The 26,017-nt window shown below is 38.5% G+C and overlaps 1 protein-coding gene across 7 annotated transcripts in view; it reads left to right on the plus strand.

The window, feature by feature from the left end:
- The first annotated feature begins 202 nt into the window (after positions 1-202).
- Positions 203-26,017, plus strand: part of prdm16 (PR domain containing 16) — a 29,035-nt gene continuing 3,220 nt past the window's right edge. Inside the window, exons 1-13 of one of the 7 annotated variants that reach the window (XM_038270202.1) lie at positions 203-345; positions 5,105-5,207; positions 9,048-9,249; positions 9,357-9,522; positions 9,703-9,856; positions 10,942-12,613; positions 12,752-12,836; positions 16,683-16,855; positions 16,960-17,037; positions 17,189-17,358; positions 17,962-18,133; positions 23,396-23,647; positions 24,643-24,823. In XM_038270202.1, coding sequence (XP_038126130.1) covers positions 208-345; positions 5,105-5,207; positions 9,048-9,249; positions 9,357-9,522; positions 9,703-9,856; positions 10,942-12,613; positions 12,752-12,836; positions 16,683-16,855; positions 16,960-17,037; positions 17,189-17,358; positions 17,962-18,133; positions 23,396-23,647; positions 24,643-24,823 — 3,546 coding nt within the window. In that variant the 5' untranslated portion in view covers positions 203-207. Of the gene's footprint in view, positions 346-3,610; positions 4,032-5,104; positions 5,208-9,047; positions 9,250-9,356; positions 9,523-9,702; positions 9,857-10,941; positions 12,614-12,748; positions 12,837-16,682; positions 16,856-16,959; positions 17,038-17,188; positions 17,359-17,961; positions 18,134-23,395; positions 23,648-24,642; positions 24,824-26,017 lie in introns of those variants that run through there. The other 6 variants (XM_038270203.1, XM_038270209.1, XM_038270206.1 and 3 more) reach the window with 6 other exon arrangements.

Consider the following 26,017-nt stretch of genomic DNA (forward strand, 5'->3'; position numbering starts at 1 on the left):
AGATTTTTGCCACAATTTGTTAAGATGCTTATTTATTTACATTTGCCCTATGAAGTTTTTATTTTTATTCAATTTCTTTAATGAGGAAACATATCCAGTTTTTGTTCTAATATCAAAATAAACTAATTTCATTTAATTAAAAATGTCAGGAAAAAAATCAACATGTTTTTTGGGATCATCTTTTTAACTTATGCTCTCCAACAGGTGATGGATGACATGGGCAACGTCAAGTTTGCATTGGACAGCAGCCAGGATGCAACCAGCAACAGTTGGCTAAAATACGTCCGCTCAGCTTTATCATTTGAGGAGCAGAACCTCGTTGCCTGTCACCTCACAGGAGACCAGGTGAGTGGCATTTCAGCATTGTTCTCCTGGATCTGGGTTCCACTAATGGAAAGAAAAAGAAGAAAAAGCTTTGCGATGTCACTAGAAGGCAGCAAGAAGGGGGAGCCGCAGTTAAAGCTTTCAGTCTATTAATTGTGGGGTTGATGTGTGAGTGAGCACACTCATGTGTGCTGTAATGACTTAGGATTGGTTTTATTGTTGGTCCAAAGCTGGGCCAGTTGCCAAAGCTGTGAAGAAATGACCCAACTGAAGAGGCTAAGGAATATTCAGACACTCCTGATTTCCACGATAACTATTATTCAAGGCGTGCTCCTTCTTTACAAGGAGTTGCTGTTTAAAGAAACTTGGCCAAGACACGGTGGATGCTTTTGGAAAGATGCCCAGCCATTGCCTATAAAACTCCAACTGCTTAACTAGGTACTAACAATAACCCCATGCAATGTGTGGATCACAACTTACTGCTGCAATGGATTAGCATTTCTATGCTGACACACTGATGGTATTACTCTGCTTTATAGTGCGTCTGCTTGAATTCACTGTAAGTAGTGTATTAGATTGAAAGGAGGCATCTTACTTTAAAGCTTGTAAGACTAGGACAAAATAAAAACAGAGCGGAAAATAATAAGTGACAACCGCATGACAGTAGCCAAATGAATCCATATGACTTTGCTTTGTGTTCCCCGCATTCCTGTCACTCCACTCTTATTTGTTTTCTAATCCCTGCCTACATGGCTCACTCCCCTTCCCGTCTGTGCCTCTTGCCGCCTGTTATTTGCTGACTTCCCTCTGTCTTCATGTCTTGATCTGCCACTTGTCACTCTGTCACACCAAGGGGACAGGCTAAAGCGTTTATTAAGGCCTTAGACATTAGGGTTCGACCTATGAAGAAAAAGAGGGGCCTAGCACGGACTGAGCAAAATAGGGGGATGCAATCTCGGGGCCTCCCAAGATTGACAAGCACCAATTGGCAAGCAACGCCAACCTGCCTAATCCTTTTGAGATTTTTCACATCAGTGTCCCCTGTTATTGCCACATAATGTAAAAAAAAACAAAATAAAAAAAAAGAATCCGGGCACCAGAGAAAATTGTGGAGAATTATCAGAGCAAGAAAATGCCCACGTGCATGACTGCTTTTTTATGTGTTTTACACTTGTTTGTTTTTATCGACAAGGCTTTCCTTTTTGTTTGCCCGACCAGTTGCTTGGTATAGTGACCTGCTGGTATGACCCTATAATTTATTTACAAACAGAGCACAGACACACATACACATACTCACATAGACGAAGTCACTTAGTGGTAAAATGTATAATTTAGCAGACCATTTCATGATTTTTATTTCCATTTTTTTCTTGTATCGGCATGCACAATGCATGAGGATTTATGGAAATATGTGCACACAAGGCAATTTCCCTTTGAAAAAGAAAGCTGCAAATGTATTTGTTTGTTTATCATTAATGATGTAAGATAAAAACACCCTTGTGCACCAACATACATAATTTAGATATGTATGGTTGTGTATTTTGTGCAGCATGAAGTGATGAAAGTCTCTTAAATTTTCCAGAAAAGTTAAAATTTGTGTGTGTGTTTGAAGTTTGTGAGCAAACATGAGGGAATGGCGGCCTAGTGGTTAGGGCATAAACCTTGGAATCCTGAGGTTCTGAGTTCATGCCCCACTTTTACAGACTGCAACTCTGGGTCTATAAGCAAGACCCTTCACCGATTGCTTCCCAGTTGCCCCACAATGGCAGCCCACTGCTCCCCAAGGGGATTGCTTAAATGCAGAAATAAATTTCTCCAATGTGAGATCAATAAAGTTAAAATATTATTTTTTTTTTGTCGGAAGCCTTTTACTCAATTTTTAACACATTTATGTCAAGCAAATTTTCTCACTTAAGTCAGCTTACAATTGTGTTTTCATGAAATATTCAAACACTTTAAATTACATCAAAACCAATGAAATCATCAGTTTCATGTGGGTTTGTATGTTTATTCTTTATGAATGAGTTAATGCCCATTCAGATTGCCAAATAGTTGCACAAAACATGTAAGTGAGCCCATGCAGGGGCTGCATAAGGCCCGGTTGTATCTCCTGTGAGAGTGCAAAGAGTGCTGTTAGTGTGTTGGGTTTAAAGTAGATGGGGCTTTTAAGAGAAGATGAACCTTGTCCACCTTCTTGTCAACCCTTCATCTTTTGTGTTGTGAAGTGGAAGCCCTTTCTAACGCTGTTTGATCTGCCCTTCTACCCCTGGACGGATCCATCAATTCACTCAGACTATTGCAAGGGTGTGTGTGTGTGTGTGTGTGTGTGTGTGTGTGTGTGTGTGTGTGTGTGTGTGTGTGTGTGAGGCCACAGTAGGAGATTATTGCAGGCCCCAAAGGCTGGCATTGATCGATGAGGCATCTGTCTCCTGAACATCGGACAGAGAAGGGAAGAAGTCAAAACAGGATCGAGGCCTAAATGTCTTAAACTCAAAAATCCTGTGGACACACATCTCTAAAATAATCAAACCTCTTTCAATTTACAACTTAAAATATTTTAATTATATGTTTTATGTTTTAATATTTCATTGATCCTTAATGTTTTCATTTCAACACATAATTTGCAAGTAAGGCCTCATAAAATGTAGGTGTATAAGACAATTATTTTACCTTGTTTTTTGTAAAAAAAAAAAATTTTATAATTGACTGAATATATGTTGATAAAACAATTGGAAGTGAATTTAGATTTAAATAAATGTCAATCAAATTAACGTTTTCGGCTTATATTTGAGTTCTTTTGAAAAATAAAAAAATAGGAAAATCGCAAAGGATTATTTACCTACTTGTAACTTTCTCCAGTAGGATAAATGCTTTTGTGGAGGAAATAATTGTGTATTTAAATAACAGAGAATGAATTAGCCTACTAGTAAATTGAAATTATAGTTTATAAATTGATATTAACTAGAAAAATCGGTTGAGGAGTTTTAAGGTAATATCTCTCAAAGAGCAGGTGATCTGAGGATTGGGAAAAAAAAAAAATGGATATTGGAGCCTTTTCGGAAGGCCTTTTCCCTGACTGGGTTATATGACGGAGCGCAAGTCTGGCCCGGCTTCTTTATCCATTATTTACATCAATAATCGATTTATCTGGCGGTCCAAGCGGCCATAGAGTTGAGAGATGCAGGGAGGGGTCTGCGCCGCTGATCCCTGGATCCTTTTGGCTGGAGATAAGATGAGGAGGAGTGGCCGACGGGTAACCAGGAGAGCACCAAGGGGCAACAGGGAATCACTAATGAGAGAGAGAGAGGAGGGAGTCTTAGAGAGAGAGAGAGAGAGAGAGAGAGAGTAAGGGAGAAAGAGAGAGACTCATCATCATCATCAAAGACGCGCTCAAGTGACTAGATTAGAGAATAGCCCAGCAGAGGAGCGTCGGGGTTTCATCCAGCCAGAGGGAGCCATCAGCGCGCGTCCTTAGCACTGCCGGCCGACCCGCGACCTCCTCTCCCCGGCCCCGGCCGCAGCGGCGTCCCGCTCTGTCTCTCCTTTCCTCTCTCTGTCTGTTGCTCTCTCTCTCTCTCTTCCTCTTCGGTAAACTTACTATGGGTTGTGTCGCCAACTCCTCCGGGACTGAAGTGTTACTGCAGTTGGAGGCTCTTCGCAGCGCCGCGCAACTTTCTCAACTGTTTCGCCTCACGGAGAAAAGAAAGGTCAGGTCGAAAACCGCGTCTGGAAGCTCCCGCAGAGATTGTGTGTGTGTAAATATAGAAATGTTGTAAAAGCAGGAAGAAAAAAATAATAATCATAATAATATTAATAAGCATAATATATAACAATACTAATAATATAATGTTCTTTTCAATTGTCTGCTTCCTTAACGAACCTATATGTGGATAGTTAGTTTCTCCAGCCTCTGTGTAGGCTACCTATATATGCTTTGTGTTTGTGTGTCAGACCAGTGTGTATGAAGGCTGTTTTCTGCTGTCCTGCTGCGCGGACATTTTTCACTTGGTGCAGAGCGCCCCCATGTGGTAGAAAGCAGCTTTTTTCGACATGTTTGATGGACGCGCTGTGGCTTGTAATGCATAAAATTTTTTTTAATTCTATTTTTTTCTTTATCATATTTATTACGTATAATAGTTTTCGTTCTTTTTCTCGTTTTTTTTTTATATTCTCTAAACCAAGGTGAGAGTTTTACCTGAAAGGTCTAAGACATAAGGCCGCGGATCAGAATGGCCTTTGTCTTCTTCATTTTTTTTTTTATTATTATTCCTTTAGAGTGTTTGAAATAATTCTAAGTAAAGTATTTTAATCAGTTAATTTATCAACAATTTTATTCAGCAAAGAACCACTTTGAAAGTCTATCAAACATGCTTTAATTTCTGTTTATCCGTTTTTTCTTTTACTTTTGTTTTTTATGCAGCGTAAATAAGCACGTTTTTTAACCTTATATTCACTCCAGAGATGAGAAATTATATTTTATCTGCTCGTTTGCTATTTTTTAATAATAAGGAATACAAACCATAAATGCAAAACTTCGTCGGTGCATTTTGTTTTTTTACATTTAATATCGTTTAAGGAATCATATATTTGCCTAGATACTTTAGGATATCTGATCACTTTATACTGTTGTGAATATGCAAATTGAAAACATGACCCCATTAAGGAGAAGAAGAAAGAAAAAAAAAAACATCCTGACTTTTTTTTATTTATTTATTTCTTCTTGACCTGAGCTTAAAGTCTTCCTACTTTTATTTATTTTTTCTTTTCCCCCTCTCCTTAGATTTATTATAAAGCTGTTCGGGACATTGAAGCAGGGGAGGAGCTTTTGGTGTATATGAAGGACGGGATTTTCCCCGAGGGATCCATGGCACCCAACCTACAAGGTAAGATTAATGCGCGTCATTAGCGCATATTTTAAACAAACTCCAACTCGCATCCTGCGCTGCTTTCGCAAATGCTTAACGGACAAAAGTAGAAAATTTTCCATTGAAAAAAACATTATTTCACGCTTAAGAATTTAGATAAATTTTAAAAATATATATTAATTTAAATAATAAATAAGCTCCTAAATAAATCCTTTACATCTAATAACTATTCTATACGAGGATTATATTGACTATAAATAAATGATGAAGGGGTCTGCAATTTAATGAAACGTCCAGAACATGCAGAGGTCTGGTCAGATCTAATCTTTGATTATAGCGCACAACAGAAAAAGCTGCAGCTCAAGCCGTTAATTGGCCCATTTCTGTAAGGGAAGCCTGTGTGAAATTGGAACCTGTCTGTTCGGTAGCGCCGCACACATCCAAACCACATTGTGGAATATTTTTGAAACAAAAACAAAGAAGGAAAATGAAAGCATCATGCATTCAAGACTGCTTTAGGTCTCCTTTTTTCTTTAAATCTCGTACATGTAACAATTATTATAATAAAAAAAAAACTGGAAATAAATACAAAAAGTATATAAAAATAAAACTGTTGTAGCTGTACTTTGGAATTTGTCTTTACTATCAGTTTATTAAAGTAAAACTAAAAACAATACAGCATCATTATTATAAAATAGTTTCATTGTAAAATTGACCAACATGAATCTGCAGGCCCATCACTAAATAAAACAGTAAAAACTGCAGTAAGTGATCATTAGTGATTAAGTTATCCATGTTATATTTCAAAATACAACAATTATGAGGATGCATTGTAAATCTATAGCATGATTTAGATGGATTATTTACAACAGAGCTGTTTGATTGCACTGCAAAGTGCTATTTTTACAGTGACATGCTGTGGCCTAAATTACATCATGTTATAACTGAATTCACTAATTCTACAAGAAGAAGCCTCACAATTATTTTATAAAATCATTTTTTTTTTATATTTCATTTTCCTTAATAAAAACAGATATTAAAGTTTTTGCATTTTATAAACTCAAGTCGCTCAGCATTGTCAATTTTTCTGAGCAAAAAAAATCCTGGTATTTGTTTTTTATAATTTAGCTTGATGTTGCTTTAGATCTTATCTTTCCTTTGAACTGTCCCTATGTGGTGTGCATCAAACTAAATATGTCAGGAACCGTATCTCATAATTTAATTTAGTGATTATTTTTACCTTAGTCTTGGTCTTTCTTCCAAACTCTGAAAAATATCTGTTGTTTCTCTGGGCCTCTTGAAACATCTTGGATTTATCGTAGTAAAGCACTGTTGTCAGGTAACATTGTCTTTGTTGTGCTTCCTGACCCCAGGATTAAAAAGTTTAACTTGTCTATGAACTTACATTGCTGCAGGGAGAACGAGCTGCTCATAAGATGTTCTGCAGCTCATTAAGTTTCCATGTCTGCATAATGTACAGATGGTGCATAGATCTTCATGCCAAAATATGTGAAGGAAACCATGACTGAAAACAAGTTAGATTGCATTAAAAAAAGGGAATTGGTATGTTTTGAGTGAAGGTCATAGATGAAGTTGGTATAGAAGCGATTTGCTCTATTCATTTCAGTGTGTGTTTGCTTATAGATGAGGCTGGCACAGCAAACGTCACCTGCCAAAATATCTGTATGAAAGAAAAGTCTTTTGTGTTTTTTAGCAAGAAAGGGAATAAGGGAGATACTAGAGATATATTACAGATCCTGTTTTATTGGAAAAAACACCCTGGTATATTTTAGAAGGACTCAGTCAAAGTCTTCCAACCAGGGTGCTTTGTGTTTCTTTCTCCACTTATTTGTGCGACTGAAACAGAAAGGCAGTGCTTTGCAGTGCAGCCCTGCTTTCTGTGTCTGGCTTATCGTAGAAGGAATTTGAAGTAGAGGACTTGAGGAGTCCCTTGAGACCTCACCCATGCTCCCAGATTAGCTGCTAAACTGCACATAATTGTGCCTCCCTTCGTCTCCCAGAGATCTATTAGTCTCCACTTTATAACCTCCACCACCCCAATCCCACCCTAGCCCACTTGCACAGAGCAGACTAACTGAAAAAACACATGTACACTGATATGCACGAGCAAACGCCTTTGTTTATGTGTATTCTGACCTACAGAATCACTCTCACAATGGACACTTGTGTTGCTTTTACAAGAGCCATTTTTTTAAACTACATTTAACATAAACAGAAGCTTTTCCACCTATTAAGATCCACAAAAGCCTAACACGAGTGGACGTAGGCCATGTGCTTTTTTAATGTTTTTCCTCTCTGAAACCTACCTAAATGTTGAGACGTTTAATATCCATTCTCTGAGAAATATATGCATACATCAGTGTCAAACCAAGCTAGTCAGTGTAGCGTTTGAGCTCGCGTAATGGTCTATTGACCAGGTGGTCGTTTATGCGTCTCTTGAATGTTAGACACACTGATGTTGCAGTTCTAATCCCCTTTTAATGTTTCCAAGAGGTTCCAGCTGGATAAATGTTCATGTTTAGCAGATAGCAGGTGAGCCATGCACTGTAAGTCATTTTGGATAAACTCATTTAGCAGTTTTTGGATTGATGGATGTGAGTGTGTAGCAGGGGCAGGGAGACTCAGGCAGTTGCTTTTCAGGTCATGGCAAAGAGGCTTTGGCAGGTTGGGGCTGAAATCACCACTGGGCTGGCGTCGCCATGGCCCTATTTACCTCCACTCCTTGCGACTCACTTTGGAAAATGTTCACAGGAGCACAGGCTCGCACACACATTCACACGTCGGCGGGTGTGCACAAAGTCTCTCCTCTGGGCTTTCCCTGATCTGTTGAACTTGGCGTCCAGCTCAGGAATTGGCTATTGAAAAAGCTGTTCCAAGTTTTATGTGTTTGACCTTGCCTGTGAGAAGTATTGTAAAGGTTATCAGCATGAAGAGAAAGACCTGCCCCTATTGTTTCCCCTGTGTGCTATTACCTGCTCCAGTCTGAGGCAAACACTTGCTTTAACGAGTAATTAAGTGTGTTAATGAAGCCCACATTTCACTGCTAATTGATTTCTATTTTATGTGGATGTCAATTGCTGGATTGTTACAATTACCTTTTGGAAAAGGGGGAGTCTGTTTGCTGTAACTAAAGGACAAAGCAGAATAGATTTCTTGAAGAGTAATGACAGCAGTTTTTCAAGGTAGAATTTGATCTCTTTTTGGCATGCCTGTGTGAGTCATTAAGCGCTATGATGCAAACTAGCTCTTAGTTGCCGTGTGATTAGCAGACCAGCCACTGAAAAAATAAAGAAACAAGTAGGCTTAAATCCAGGGACAATTTTGAGATCAGTATCATTGCAAACGACAGTTTGCAATGATACTGATATTTACAGTTAAATAACTTTTTTCTTTGTTAGAACTGTTGTACATCAGTATTTAATGGTGCCTATCAAAGTGCAGTCAGTTTGGTAAAATGTATCATTTAAAGAAAATCCTGCCTATGTGCAAAACCAAATTAACAAAATCATTTTTCAGCATCCCTGTGAGTCCAAGCAAATATCTTATTGATAAATGTATAATAATCTCATTAAAGGAAAGTTTAAAGTTTGGAAGGACTGAGTCAGAACCCAAAATTAAATTCCAGGGAAATCTGTAGACAGAGATGTCCTCAAACTTAAAGAATCATACTCAAAGAAAACCAAATGCTAACATTTCTCTTAAAGGAGCTTTAACACACAGGAAAGGGAGTCTAATTATTGTTTTATCTCTTTCTTACTCTAAATCAGCAACACATATTCAATAATATCAGTGGTTGTAGTGTCTAAAAGGTGTGTTTATCTAAATGTGTGTTTCCAGACGAGCAAATGTATCGCTGTGAAGACTGCGATGAGCTGTTCTCCTCAACGCTTGAGTTACGGCGACATCAGAAGTATTCATGCTCGAATGCAGGTTCCATCTTTGACGCACTGAGAGATGACTTCAAACAGGAGCGTGAAGACAGCGATGAGCCCGTCCATGAGTGCAAAGACTGTGAAAAGATCTTCCCAAATGAGTACAGGTGCACAAAATGCTGATTTCTGTTTTAGAGAGAGAAAAAAAGTCACATCCAATGAAAATAAATTAATTTCATTATTGACAATTCTTGTTTTTTTTTTTTTTATAAAGTCTGGGGCAACACATGATAGTCCACACAGAGGAGAGAGAGTACAAGTGTGATCAATGTCCCAAAGCCTTCAACTGGAAGTCCAACCTCATCCGCCACCAGATGTCTCATGACAGTGGCAAGCGATTTGAGTGTGAAAACTGTGATAAGGTACAGCAAACCCGGCACGTAAGTTGTGCAGAGGACACTCAGGCCTTTTTCGTTAATTTTTTTTAAACTAAGTCTTTATAGCACAATGCACAGTTTTGGTTACTCAGTTAGCAACTAAATATGGACTCATAAACTTGATTTTCAGTTTTAGGGAATAAAAAACATTCATATTGTTATGCTCTCATTTGGCATTTTCAGGTGTTCACAGATCCCAGCAACCTTCAGCGACATATCCGCTCTCAACACGTGGGGGCGCGGGCTCACACGTGTCCTGAATGTGGCAAGACCTTTGCCACCTCATCAGGTCTCAAACAGCATAAGCACATCCACAGCAGTGTCAAACCCTTTATCTGTAAGTACTTAGCACACAATTCATAATGTTTAGTTATTTTAATTCCTTTTTTCTGTGATCCACTTCAACAGATCATTGCCTGATGATCCTTCAACCCAAACTTAAAAGCCCAAGTATATTGTGATTTAAAAAAAAATTTTTTATTTATTTGTTTTTTATATTAAATATAGTGTGATTAAACTGTGCATTTTAATTGGTATTTTTCTCTTAAGCAAATAAATTGTTAATGGGAAACAATGTAAAATATATCAGTTAATCACAGGCTTTGACATTTTTAATCTAATTTTATTTGGCCTATTTTGAGAATATTAAAACTTTATTAAAATTTCATTCAAAATTTCATTCAAAATTATTAGTGACCCCTAACAATTACAAGACATTTTTTTTTTATTCAAATAAATCTTTTTTGTTTAACAAATCAATCAATAAAGACTTTTTATTCTTAAGCACAAAACTTCTTTCCCCATGGAGATTTCTATTTACAACTATTATAAATATATCAAATAATTTCTTTGTCTTTATAAATGGGAAAGCAAATCTGAAACTGTACATTTTCTAAAAATGTAAGATACGAATCACTTTTGAGAGAAATTATTTACCTTTTCTGTAGTAAATATATTTTTAACCATTCTTTTGTTATATTTTACTTGTTGGCATTAGAGAAATGAAACCTTTTTGATGATTTTTGCATCTTTCTGCAAAAGAATGCTCTGGTGGTGGACAGAAGAATTTCTTATCATTATCTTCAGTTTTCACTACATATTCTCTATATAAATGAAGCCATGATTTCTTGTTCCTTAAAATAATACTTTAAACCTGAGTCTACCAAAGGTATATGTAATTATATAATCAAAATGAAGACACTGATGTCATAGCCTAGAAGTTATTACATGTTGGATTATTATTACAACCAGTTTAGGTATTTTTCTTTGTTTGTAATATAATTGTAAATGAGATACACAAAATTATTTGCTTTGATAAAACCAGAAAACTAAATGAAGTTTTAAGATTTGTATCTGCAATGTGTTGTATGCTATTGATTGGATATGCAGAGTTAGAGACAGTGTTAAAATGGGTTTAACCAGGCCCTGATGGGCTACGTCTTTTTGTGTCCTCAGGTGAGGTGTGCCACAAATCCTACACCCAGTTCTCTAACCTCTGTCGTCACAAGCGGATGCATGCTGACTGTCGTACCCAGATCAAGTGTAAGGATTGTGGGCAGTTGTTCAGCACTACCTCCTCCCTCAACAAGCATCGGCGCTTTTGTGAGGGCAAAAATCATTACGGCTCTCCGGCAGGGATTTTCAACCCTGGAATTGCCATGAGCTCTAGCCCCATCATGGCGAAAGCCAAGTCCCACCATCCCCACCTGCCAGGTCTGAACCAGTCAGGTTTAGGCTTTACTGACTACTTCCCCTCAAGACCTCACCCTCATGCTGGCTTGCCCTTCTCAACAGGACCTCATGGCTTCCCATCCCTCCCACATGGGTTTCCAGGTATCTTTCCCCCAACACTTTATCCTCGACCACCTTTATTACCTCCAAGTCCTCTATTAAAGAGCCCTCTAGCAGGCAGCAGTCAGGAGGTTAAGCTCCCTCGGAGCCCCTTAGATGCCCCACCTTTATCCCTTGTCAGCTCGACAAACAGCAATGGCATTAGCAGTCCACTGGAAGACAAGGAAAAGGACAGTAAGCTTGATTTGTCTTCTAGTGGGGAATCTAAACCTAAATCTAAAATGGCAGACATTTCTGATGGGAGTGACCTTGAGGATGTTAATACCACAAGTGGAACCGATTTGGACACCACCACTGGTACTGTTTCAGGCGACGGTTCTGACCTGGAGAGCGAAGGAGAGAGTGAACGTGAGGGAAGCAGCAAAAGGAGGAAGCCATCTGGCACCATGTCAAGTCAAGATGGAAACCAGTTAGAAGACTCAAATAGTGCAGTGATATCAGCTGTGTCTAGTTCAGGGACGCTTTCTGTTGATCGCCCTTTTCATTCTTCTGCTGCATCCCTGCACTCGTTCTTTCCTCCACCTGATGAACAAGCCCTGCCTCCTACCACAACAAATGCCAATGCAGCCACCACTGATTCCATTAAAGCAATTGCTAATATTGCTGAAAAATATTTTGGACCTGCTTTGATGGGACTTCATCAAGAGAAAAAGATGGGTCCATTGCCCTACCATTCCATGTTTCCCTTCCAGTTTCTCCCCAACTTCCATAACTCCCTTTATCCCTTTAGCACTGATCGAGGCACTCTTAATCCTAGCGTTTTCCTGAAGACAGAGCCCAAATCACCTCATGAACAGCTGCACAAGATGGTTTCAAGTTCCCCCGCAGCTTCTGCTCCCACTGCAGAGTCACCCTTTGATCTCACAACAAAACCCAAGGAGGCCAAGTTAACTCCTCCAGCTCCAACAAACCCATCCAACAATAGCAGTACTGGGAACAGCAGTGGTCCTTTAGCGACAACCAACAATGAAGAGCAGCCGCTGGACCTCAGCATTGGCAGCAGAAACCGTAGTGGCCACAATGGCCTACCAGCTGAGCCACAGAGTCGAAAGAATCATATCTATGGGGCTGGAAAGGGGGTTCCCAATAAGGATGAAACCTCAGTGGGATTTCTTCATGCTCATACTCAGTCATTGCACCAATCCTCCATGACGCAGCACCAGCAGTCGCAGGCACAGCCACATCAGCCTCCTCCCCTGCACTATGCCAAGCCCTCAGCATTTTTCATGGATCCTATCTACAGGTATTTTAGCACCAATTAGACCAGGACCTATTTACATATTTTTTTAATTGATCATAAAGTAAAACTTGATGTAGGGTTCAACGTAGTAGACAAACTGACCTTGGTACGTAACCCTCTGCCTTGTTGTTGGTCCAGCAGGGTGGAGAAGAGGAAGCTACTTGACCCAGTCGGAGCTCTAAAAGAGAAGATCCTCAGGCCCTCCCCACCACTCTTCCACCCACAGGTAAACTAACTGTAAATAACTGTACATACCTTTTGAATAACAGAGAATTCCAAAGCTGATATCAGAGCAAGAAAATGGGCTAAACATTTTACAAATGGGCAGCCTACTACCAAAATATATTGACTTTTAGCTTGATTTACAAGAAAACACCAAATTCCTGCCTCCCACGCTACTGTAACCCACATTAATAAGGCCCTCTGCTCTATCACACCATTGTGCTTATGGTTTCTCAAGGGTTCTGTGATTTCTTCCTTTGTGTACGAAACGGCGCCTGTGTACCTTGTCGGTTCTGAATTTTTTTCAGAAGACACAGTGTATTATTCCATGTCCTTTGATAATCAGTAACATTGTTTGACAGTCCCCAGGCCTTCCCTACCTCAACAAATCTTGATTACAAGGAATGATAATATCATAAAGAAATAAAAATACCTATTTGAATTGGAATAGATTGCCTCGCTTGACCACACCACTGTTATTTGTGGCATTGTTTTATGTACTGGGTCCACAATCCAGCTAATAAGTCAATCCCCATCAGAATTTTTTCTCAGTGACTGGCTGGCTGGCTAGATAATAGCACTGTGTCCATCAAGGACATCCTGTGTTTGTATCCAGGAGAATAGGGGGCTCTTATTGGGGAAGCAGTTTAATCTGACCTGGAAATCTGTGTCCTCTATCAACCACGACTTTGCAATACCCTCATCTCTTATACATCTAGATAGATATACACATATTTGTGTATAAAATAAAATACCTCTTCTTGAGCAAATTCCTTTAGAAAGATGTATTTTGCCTTTGTAAATATCATTACAGATGGCTTCATTATTTATTAATGTTTATTACTTACAATTTAAGACTAAAACAAGCCTTTTGCTGGCTCCCATTTAAAGAAATAACATTATAATTTACTATTATACCCCTAATAAAGTGTTTTCACACGCTTCCATGTTAAAACCTCTCATTTGGGAGTGTCTAAGCTGTGATCCACCCAGCGATCCAAACACAATGCCACCTCTAATTCAGTCGCATGACGGAATCCCCCCCCCCACAAACCCCTGCTACCGTTTCTCAGACAGCGAATAAACACATAGAGACGGAGTGTCTGTCCCAGTGTCTCTCCCATCGCATATTCACTAAAAAAAGGAAGGATGTAAGCCTTGTTTTGTCAAATAAACTCCTACGAGGCTGTGCTCTTTTGTTTGCAAGTTTCTAGGGGAAGGGAAACAGCTATCAGTTGGGGGTATCACAAACTATATTGTACTTTGCGAGTTTTCTAGACTGAAACAGCGGCTTTGGCAAAAGAAAAAAAGAGGCAGAAACAAAACACTTCGAGGCAAGCAAAGGAGATATGGCATTCCTGAATATGTTGCAGTTTCAGTGGGCTGCTAGTCTTTAGAAACAACTTTGTCCTCTAATATAGCTTTTTCAGCGCTTATGCTCTATAAGTCCTTCACTTTCTTTTGGTTAATATAAGGTGCTTTAAAGAGAAAAGAATGCACTATCTCTATTGGAGTAGGAGGTTTTTGGAAGTCTTCATGTAGATTAATCCAGATCAGTGTGCCCACTGAAAGGGTTTGTCTGAGAGGCACTAAAACCAAGGTGGACTTATGGTGTTTTAAAACATCTCCTCTCTTAAAAACGATAGATGCAAAGGCAAGAGTATGAATGTACTTTGTTGGTCATTTAGAAGTTGATGATTATGCACATGGGAGAATGTTTTGCGAGATTATTTACATAAACTAATTATCTTCCCAGGTGAAGCAAATTATAAGACTGAAATATTCTGTTCAGAATTACTGATATAAATCAGAAGCAATATATAAAAAAAACAAATGTAGTAACATTTAGAAAAACTGAATAGCTTACTTGTCCTTTAGGTATTCACTATCACACAAATTAGCTTGTTTAGGCTTAGTCAATACATTAGAATATATATATAGGCCAAGATTGGTTTTCTTTTCTGTTATTTCATCTTGACTATCTTGTACAGTCTTGGCTGCCAACAGCGGTATTTTTTGACCACCGGAAGGCACTCTTACAAATTACATATATAAGTTGGCCACAGTTTTACCAGGCATAACCGAGAGTGCATTTACCCCTGTAATCTGTGATTGTTGTGGTGTGACACACAATTGCTGCCATAAACTTTGATTAGCAAGTTCAAAACACACAATAAACAAGAAGCAAAAAAACAAAAATGTCATTTGAATTTAGCTCAAGCATTTTCCAGGTCTTGTAAAACCGGTAAAGTTCTGCTCTCAGTTGGGGTATTGGAAACTATATTGTATTTCGTATGTTTTCTTGACTGAAACAGCAGCTTTATGAGACGTTAGAAAGAGGCAGAAAACAAAATACTGCTCTAAACAAGAACAGAATCAAAGCAGTAAAAGCAGATGGGGTACATTCCTCAGTATATTACAGTTTATGTGAGTTACTGATCTTTATACAGAAAGGTTATCCTCTGATATATCATGCTTTATCAATGCTTATGATTAATAAATCTTTTATTTTCTTTTAGTCAGCATAACAGCTTTAAAGACACAAGCATGCAATACATGTATTGCAGTAGAAGGTTCTTTTAAAGTCTTCATTTAGTTGAATTTTGATCAGTTTGTCAAGCACTAGAAAAAGTAAAGAAAGGCTTACAGTTTGTCTGAGAGGGACTGAAGCCAAGGTGGATGTCTGCTGTTTTAAGACATATCCACTCTAAAAGGTTAAACCATATATGCAAAAGCAAGGTTATGAATCTACCTCAGCCTGCTTTTGCTTTAGGTGGTTGTTTAGAAGTTGATGTTCGTGCACATTGGGGAATGTTTTACAAAAGAATTTACATAAACCAATATCCTAGGTGGAGCAGAAGACGAGTATGAAATATTTAAAGACTTTCTGTTCAAAATGACTTTCTGATATAAAGGTAAAGCAGTATACCCCCTAAAATAATAATACTTTCATTGATTTTCTGACTACCCTACTTTTCCTTTAGGTATTATTAGGTGCTGGGAAACAAAATTACCTTGTTTAGTTTTAGTCAGCACATAAACATCCTATAAATTGGTTTCTTGTTATTTCACCTTGAATATTTTGTACAGTCATGGCTGACAGCAGCATTGTTTTCTGACCACCAGAAGGCGCTCTTACAAATTACAGATATGAGTTTCCCACTGTTTCACCAGACATAACTCAGTGTGTATTCACCCCTGTAATCTGTGATTGTTGTGGTGCTACACAATTCCTGCATAAAATTTGGGTTTCAGCTTAATAATTCTTTTCATGTTTCATTTGAAATTACAGTGATTTAACTCAGCAAAAAATAGAAAATAGAAAAAATAATTATACAAGTGATGCTTGAATCAGTTAAGAGCAGCAAGATAATGTCTCTGGTAAAGTTCTCCTTCAGTTCATCTTTCACACAGAAATTTAATTTGTGACAGACTACCTCATTTTCTGTGTAAATAGTCATTCTTCTCTGAGTGATACATTTTCCCATGGAAATGTATCTATGAATGAAAGGGTCATGAAATAGACAACGCTAAAAACAATATAAGGCTTATAAAATTAGATTTTTAGATAGTTAAAGTCTGCATTAGTTTTAACCCCCCCTGGATTATCCATTAACTATTGCTTCCAGGACCAGATGTTCTGCATCTGTATTAACATCTGTATTGTAAAATTAACTGATAGAACCTCACAAAGAAAAAGTCTTAACTATGCTTTTAACCAGATACACATTGAGTTACCCATTAAACATTACTCATTACAGGTGTGAGTTTCAAAATAAGGCAAAACATCCAATTGATTGGAATTCAAAAATGTATAAATAATAATTAAACGTATAAATCTTTTTTTTAGATGTCAGCCATGGAAAATATGACTGAGAAGTTGGAGAGCTTTGGTGCCCTAAAACTGGACATGCCGCCCAATACTCTGCAACACCCGACCCATCCACTGTTTAACTTCCGCTCACCACCACCCTCTCTCTCAGATGCAATTCTTCGAAAAGGCAAGGAACGCTATGCTTGCAGGTCAGTGTGGTAGGATGTAAAGCTGGTTACCTTTTTGCAATGCATTTAAACTCAGATCTTTTATAATAATAATTACCTATCTTTAATGCCCATCTTGCTTCCAGGTACTGTGGTAAAATTTTCCCCCGCTCAGCAAACCTCACCAGACACTTGCGGACACACACAGGGGAACAGCCCTACAGGTTTCTACATCTTTTTGGTTTTAATCTTCCTTTTTTATTTTCTTTAGATCTTTAATGAAGCATTAAATAAAGTATGAAAATGATATATAAGTATCATTATATAATAATGGTGTATCTCTAACCCATATATATGACTGTTGATCTTTGGCAGGTGTAAATACTGTGACCGCTCATTCAGCATCTCCTCTAACCTCCAACGCCACGTTCGCAATATTCACAACAAGGAGAAACCCTTCAAATGTCACCTGTGCAACCGCTGCTTTGGTCAGCAAACCAACCTCGACCGCCATCTCAAGAAGCACGAGCACGAGAACATTCCTGGTGAGACTGCCACATCTGTTGCTGCTTTTTCTGACCAAACTGAAGTAAAGCAAGGCGACAGTAGTTAGAAAGCCAGGCCATCTTTGCTAAAGATTTGGGACAATAAATGGCTCACCATAGAATATGAAAAAACGTAAAATCATTACCCAGATAAATGCTTAAATGATCCTATACAGATTAGTACAGGGACATTTTATATAAGGAATGGTTTTGGATGATATTAAATCATTTTGAAAGGAGTGATTGTCTGTGTGTGCTAACATCTAAACTGGGTTCCAAATTTTGGTTAGTGTCACAACCTGAAAGAAGTAAACAAAAGTGGCATCTACCAGGGTGACTAAATTCATATGAGGCTGCTTAATCTCTAATGAGGCTAAAATTGGACAAGCTTACACGTTAAATTATCTCCTCAAATTATCTTTTAAAACAAAGAACCCTTATGAAGAATTGTCATTTCTCAACAAAACATCTAATTTTGTAGAGTTGCTGACATACATTACAGGTTTCATTTTAAAATGTTTTTACTTGCTTGTTTCAACTACAGCTGTATGTTGTATTTACCAAAGTCGCCAGTTTTAATGTGCGGAAATCTTCCCCTAACAGTCAGCCAGCAGTCCGGGATGCTTTCCAATCTTGGAACCACCATCTCCTCTCCAAACTCAGAGCCAGACAATCATGCACTTTTAGATGAGAAGGAAGACTCGTACTTCTCTGAAATCCGCAACTTCATTTCCAACAGTGAGATGAACCAGGCCTCCAGCTCCATGGATAAAAGGTTAGACAAAACACACTTATTGCATTCATGTTACTTGTTTTTCAAAGGTTATTGCTTATTTTCTTTGGCTATTTTTCATCAGGTTTTAATTTTTACTTTAGATTTGAAATTGATAGTTTGAGGACTCTTGCCTTATAAAACTTCTAACACTCTCTGAAAGTTTGTATTATAGACGAAATATTGCAGAATTACAAAAAGGAAGGAAAGCATATTTTTAAAGACTTTTGCAGCCTCTTGAAGATTTTCTTTCAGCACAAACCATCTTTGTATTTATTTTGACAAACTTCCCTTGCCCTGCTGAAGAAAGTATCCTCTCAGCATCAGGTTTCTTGCACATTTCATATTTGGAATTGTGTTTTCAGGTTGATGTGGTATGTTCATTTCTTCCCCTCACATTGAGGTCAAAATCGTTTCGGTAGTTGTTTTTTTACTGTTTTTAAGAAGGGTGTCTGATTAAAATGGGACTGGCTACAAACATGCCACACATTTCAAATTCTTATGTAAAAAAACCATGGAAACCATGTAAATCTTTTTGTTCACGTTAAAATATTAGCACCCTTTCTGTTGATCTCCTATTCTCCACTTAATATAATGTAGTTAGGTATGTGATTACCACATGATACAATGTGCAAAAAAGTTTAAGGGACAGATATGTTTGCAAGGCCTCCATAATGGTAGCACTTGATATACAGCGCTCCCTAGTGTCTTAAACAAGCTTAGGATTGAAAACAAAAACAACAGCTGCCTCAGAGACAGATGTTTTCACCTGAACTGTCAAAATGATGAAAAATTAAAAGTTTAAAGCACTCAGATTGATTTTATCCCTGTGTACACCAAACGTACCATAACTTCCTCCTTTGTAGAAATATTTATTTATATGTATGCTGATGAAGGTTCTCAGTCATCCAGGTCATAGTCATTCCGTAAAAATTCAAAAAATATCCACTGGACTTGGACTGGACATTTAAGGATGGCTCCAGGAGAAACCCTGGTATCGTTTGATGTTACTTCACTTTTCACATGCATACCTATAACAGAGGCAGTGGAAACAGTCAGGACACGTCTTGAACAAGATAGTGATTTAAACAACAGGACTAATTTAACTCCGGACCAGATCTGCACACTACTGGGCCTTTGTCTTTCCACAACCTATTTCAAATTCAGAGGTAATTTTTACAGACAGAAACATGGCTGCGCAATGGGATCTCCAGTATCACCAATTGTAGCAAATCTTTACATGGAAGAAATGGAAAAGAGAGCTTTAGACACTTTCAATGGAATACCACCAAGCCACTGGTTTAGATACGTGGATGACACTTTCGTCAAAATCCAGCTAGAGGAAGTGGAAGCTTTCACCAAACACATCAACGCTGTTGACCGCAACATCAAATTCACCAGAGAGGATGCCAAGGACAACAAACTACCCTTTCTGGACTGCCTGGTGAGCATGGAAGGAGATGGAAGCCTAAACATTGAAGTTTATAGGAAACCTACTCACACAGACCAGTATCTTCTTTTTGACTCACACCACCCACTGGAACACAAACTCTCAGTCATCAGAACCTTACAACACCGGGCAGAACATGTCCCCACTAAAACAGATGGGAAGCAAAAAGAACAGAAACACATCAAAGATGCTCTCCGAAACTGTGGATATCCAAACTGGGCTTTTATCAAATCAGCAAGGAAATCCAAAAGACACGCAACAGAAGACAGCGATGGGAAAATTAAACGCAAAAACATCACAATCCCGTATGTTGCTGGAGTGTCTGAAAAGCTCAAGAGGATTTTCTCCAAACACAAGATCCCAGTACATTTCAAGCCAAACCAAACCCTTAAACAGAGGCTAGTGCATCCGAAAGATAAAACCCCCAGACCAAATATGAGCGGAGTGGTATATGCTGTTCAGTGCAGTGAGGAATGCTCTGATCTTTATATTGGAGAAACCAAACAACCTCTCCACAGACGCATGGCCCAACACAGAAGAGCGGCCACCTCTGGACAAGACTCCGCAGTACACCTACACCTTGTGGACAAAGGACATTCTTTTGAGGACCAGAATGTCCATATTCTGGATAAAGAAAATAGGTGGTTTGAGAGGGGCGTGAAGGAAGCCATCTATGTTAAGAGAGAAAAACCAACTTTAAACAGAGGTGGTGGACTGAGATTCCAGCTTCCAAAAACATACAATTCAATCATAGACATGATCCCTTCCAGATATCACCAAACCCCCCACCCCATCACAGAGGAACGAGGGACTTACCCGCTCCAGCCGGTGAACAATACCTCCTTAACGACCAACCCTTAACAATCATAGACAGGTTTCAGGTATTACAGGAGACAATCCCCCCCTTAATGACAATCCCCCCTTTAACGACCGACCCCTAGAATCATAGACAGTTTCAGATATTACAGGCTAACGATGGAACTAACGACCCATTCATCGGTTTCTATTGCATGTTTCCAAGCGATACAAGGCGTTGTCTATATAAGATTCAAACTCACTGCGGATCCAGACATTTGAATTGAGAAAGCTTCCTGGAGAGGTGGCGAAACGTCTTCAAATCTTGAAAACCAAGTCCAGTGGATATTTTTTTAATTTTTACGGAAGTATTTATATGTATATAATATATATTTATATATATTTTCAGAAATAAAATTTAATTTCTCCACAAAACAGAGAAAAATGTTTCATGGGCAGAAAATGTTTCACAGAGAGATTCAAATCTTACATCTCTGTACTGGAATTTATACAGAGAATAAATACACACCAGGTGGTCCAGCTGAATAGGCTGGATTCCCTGATTCTGTGGCTTCCTTTTCTCCTTCATCAGGCTTCTGCACTTCTTTCTCGGTGTTTCTGGTTCTAAAATCTTCTCATCTTTACCACTTATAAAGAATACAATTTTTCCTAATTTTAACACATTTCTATAGCACTTTTAGTGGCCTCCTTTACCCGATCTTTCTTCTTTCATCAAATTTCATAGTCTTTCCTTAACTTGTCATCCCTTAGTTTTTGCAAAGAAACTAGAAGTATCTTGATTTTTAAATGTCCTTTTCATTGTGATCTGTAATGGGTGAGCACCAAGATTTCTAAAAATTAGCCCCCTTATTACACCAGTCTGTTACATAATCAAAACCAGAAATGTTTTCAGATTCACACATAAGTAGTTCTATATAGGAATCTTACCATCACAGTAATTTAATGATTTAATGACATAAGTAAGGGGGCAACAACCCCATCCCCCAGTATAACTTATTCTTATTATTTTTTTTTATTATTATGTAGGAGATCTTCTTTCATGCTGCATAAACACAGTTAAAGTCTTTTCTATCGACCATCAGTCTATCTTCACTGGCAAATATTACTGAGGTCTAATCAGAGATCATCTTCCCTGCAACTAGATCATAAATGTGTAATTTGTGGTAAGCTTCCAAGGATCCAGGCTAAAAGAAAAATATAAGGGATGAAATGTTTTATTTCTCTCAGTCAGCATTTTTTTTTCCGTCTTGAATCTCCACTCAGTTGGTCGGTTTTATGCTTGCTGTGAATTCCTTTCTGGTAGTCTCACTTTCTGTCTTTTCGCTTCTTCCATCATGCTCTACCCCCCCACCCCCTTCTTCTTGTCAACACACATTATGGCAAGCAGACCCAGTGGCAAATTAGCCCCTCTGCCATCTGGGATCAATACAGAGTCTCATCTACAACAGCCTGGCCTGACGTTTTAATATCTGTAATTCAGACTACATGTTATGCTTTCTGTCCTCCTACCAGACAGCCTGCTGTTTATTCTCCCTCTGAGTGACTGAAGTAAAACTGGGAACACAAACACACATTCATGGATGGCCATTTGTAATCATTTTTTTAATCGCCCTCGCAACCATAGTTTCCCTTCCTTCAAAGCTACAGCCAGTCAAAATACGAGTTCCTGGAAGCTCGTGAAAACTTTCATGTTAGAAATGCTGCTGATTCCAAGTTAAAAGTTTGAGAAAACAAAATCAGAGTATAGATTGATATGGATACTTCTCGCAAAGCAGCTTTTAGGAGCTAGGAAGTATCTGTTTCCTCCATGCCGTAATCCTCAGGTCATGGCTTTGGGTTTAGTGTTGGATAAAACCTCAATTGGGGCTGGTTCCCTGTGTATGACTGAGCTACTTTAGCTGGCAGTGAGGACCCAGAGGGGGAATTTAGTTTAGGCATTTATCTGGGAGATCCACTGAAGATTGAGCTCTTCCCCCAATCTGCCGGCGGTGCCTATACCCCCAGCCCACTAACACAAACACCCAACTGACGTGTTTAGACTAAATGACAAAACCCAGGTCCCCCCCTGCATCTGAGCTACGCTTCTTTCTCCGTTCACAAGCGCTGCCGAGCAGCTCTGCAATTTGATTTTGGTGATATTTAATCTAGATTGAAAGAGAAGAACTTTTTTTCTCCCCCTAAAGCCCCCCAAACTGCTTGCATCAATCCACTGTGTGTGACCCAATCCTGTCCCTGTGCACCCCTTCCCAGAGGTAACCCTGTCTGGTTTGATGAATGTCCGCAGTGTGGCAAAAAAAATGCAAGGAGTAAATTTGCCATCCCAAAGGAAATGATATCATGAGCCATGACATTGTGGTTGGGGGGGTGATGGAGGAACGGCTCTTTGTTGAGACGCAGGCTGGAAAATGTACAGATGGCAGGCCGTAATGGTAGTGTGCTGATAGCCCATTCACAGCCGAGCCAATGTCTTCGCTCAGCCACGGCGGCTACGTTCCACCGTTAAGGCTGTGAAGTTACTTGTGGAGGACCTGGTCAGAGGCGGATCCATCTCCTTCTCTGTTTAGGGGTTGCTGGCCAATTAATCATCCATGGGGTTGTTTAGAAACAGCTCCAGGCAGACTGTCGGCACCCATGTTGTTTGTGTGGACACTAAACTTGTACTCTGCATGTTGTCATCAGATTATTTCTTTTGCTGAAAGATGAGTCATGCTTTTGGATGGTTAGAAAATGGTAACAGCAATCAGCTGCACACTGTTTTGTCATATTTTCGTAACTCCTAATATATATACTAAAAAGAAACACTCAAAGCACTTGAAATGAGTCATTTTTCCTCATCTATTTTCTAAGAATGTGAAAAACATTTTCACATCTTGATTAAAAGTGTTTTAATCCGTTTTATACAGTTTGACATGAAAAGGCAAAACTATTTTTTAGCTTTGATAAAGCTAGCTTTTGTCCCTGCAACTCAAGGCTGTGAACATTTTCTCCCATCTTTGCAGGTCAGAACAGCCCGAGGAGGAGCGCCCACCCAGCCACAGTTTGTCCAACTCCAAGCTTGGGCTGCAGGGGCTGGAGGAAGAGGAAGTGGAAGGTGACGATGAAGAGGAGGAGGAAGGCAGCCTGACAGAGAAGTCACACGACGAGGCGCCAGAATCCCCATCTCCCATCACAACAGGAGCCTACGAGGAGGACGAGGAAGAGGATGACACAGAGACGCCTCCATTAACTATGAGCTATGAACACACTCGCAGGTAGGTTTTTCCAAGGCTAACTATTTAGCAAGGCGGAATTACCTCGCAAGTTAGGTTTTATAGTTAATCTTTTAAAGTGTACTTTTAGGGAAAGTAAATAAATACTATATATTATATCAATAATTTTTTGGATCATTAAACCATATATAGAGTGCTTTTAATGTTTACTTTAAACAAAATTTAAAGTAAACAGGGGAAGAAAATGTCTGTTTTGACATGTTTTTAAATATAAATCTTGTATTCATTCTTCCTGAGTCCATAAAACCACTTCTGATTCAAATAGAGCCGAAAGACACTTCACTTAAAGAATTCCTTGCTACTCTTTGCTACGTAGTCAAAATCAGACTGAATTAAAAGCATATGTAAACATTAATTGTTTACACCTACACTGCTTCAGTGTAGCTGCATTAGAAAAGAACCATCCTTAGCACCATTCTGCCACCACTATGTTTCACTGTGACATAGAGTGTTTATAGTGGAAACATTTTCGGAATGTATTGTGGGGTATTGGAATGAAAAAATCCTGATAGCACATGACTCAAAAACTTCAGATTTATTTATGTCCAAAACTTTTTCAAAATTATTTAGTATTTTGTGTCAGTCGAGCGCGCATAATAGAATTAGTCAAAAATGTGTCAAATATGTGAAAAACCTGAAGTAATATAAATACACTTGCTAGGCACTGGAGGATGGATAGGAGGGAAAAAACAGTTTCTCTTTTATTAATTTTAGGTCAGCTTCCTCTCTTTTTCTTAAACCTTTTTATTATCTCATAAGTTGATCTTGTCTGCCTTTCTAACCTTTAATTAACTATACCTTTCTCTTTATCTCCACCTTATCTTTTCCACATTTGCTTCCTCTTCTAAATGTTTCTGTCTCCTTAAATCCCATTAACACTCCATCTGTCTGACCCAAATGTCTGTGTTTTACTCTTTTAACTTATCCATCCCTTCATACTGCTCCATCCTTTCATTCACCCGTGGCTTGGTGTCCAGGTGTATAGAGGAGGATGGCTCTCTCTTGGATCTTGAGAGTCTGCCCAGCTTTCCTAAGGGCCTGGACGGTTTACGTAAAGCAGCCATTGATGAGCAGTCCTTTGATGTTAAAGACATATTTAACACTTCACTAGAGTCTGAAGCATTGAAAGAAACACTGTACAGGCAGGCTAAAACCCAGGTATGTGGCTGACATTTGGATATCAACTAACTTGAGGGAGGGGTAATCTAAACATGTCTTGAGGGAGCAAAAGCATATGATAACAACCTCTTTCCCAAGCTGCAAAAACACTCTAAAGCATTCTCTTATTTTGCCACTTGTTGGCGGCCTTCAGTTGTAAAAGTTGCTATAAGAACACCCACACACACAAGTCTAAATTAGAAGATATGATGTAGATATTATAAAGTATTATTTCCTGTAACTGTGCATTGTAAGAAAAGAATCAAAATATATTGCATACTGATAGATTAAGTGTTTCTTTTCTTTCCCAGTCATAACATTTTCTTCACCACCTTTGGATTCAATTGTTGTGTTCCACACACGGCCTAGGATTGCTCCCAAGTGGTCAAACAGTTATTAGATGAGTGATTGTGAAAATATTTCCAGGTCCTATGGCATGTCGCCCACTCTACACATTCGAACAATGTCAATAAAACAGCATCAGATTAAGTGAACTTATCTTCTGCTTTCTTTTTTGTTACACTCATTTTTTTCAGGTTATTAGAATCTCAAATTTTAAAAAGTTAAACCTCGGCTTTCATATGTTTTGTCTTTTCTTATGTTTTTAACTTTAAACATTGATTTCTGCTTGTCCATCACAGACAAATAATGGAGAGGCATTAAATTAATTTGACAAATTTTTTGGTCTTAATGAAAATCTATGACATCAAAATATTTCTAATTTTTTTTTTTTTTCAATTCCTCTGAAGATAACAGTACAATGTGTTACGTCCCTTACACAAAACACAAAATTTAGTTTTGTAAGTTGAATTAAATCATAATCTACAGAATATGTTTCAACATCAAGCAAGTGTCTTTTGGAAGTGGCTTCTCCAGATCTGTTGCAAGACAGACCGATACAGAAGATCCTTCCTACCTACCTAGTTATCAACTCCTACAGCAACTTGGGGGTGGGGGAACAAACCCTATGAATTACTGCAACATTTAATTTCCATTTGGGATTCATAAAATATTAAAACACATCATATTAAAACACAACATATCAGGAAATAAGTTTGTAAAAATTCATTGTTCAGTCCTGCAAATTAATCTCAAGTATCCTTTTATTTCTTGAGGACTGTTTGTTTAAAGAATAAGGTGTTTTAACATGTGCATATAAGAAACCTTGCAGGTTGTCTTCATTTCAACTTTTTT

The sequence above is a fragment of the Cyprinodon tularosa genome, unplaced genomic scaffold (assembly GCF_016077235.1).
Source record: "Cyprinodon tularosa strain WSP-4 unplaced genomic scaffold, ASM1607723v1 ctg754, whole genome shotgun sequence".
Classification (NCBI taxonomy): domain Eukaryota; kingdom Metazoa; phylum Chordata; class Actinopteri; order Cyprinodontiformes; family Cyprinodontidae; genus Cyprinodon; species Cyprinodon tularosa.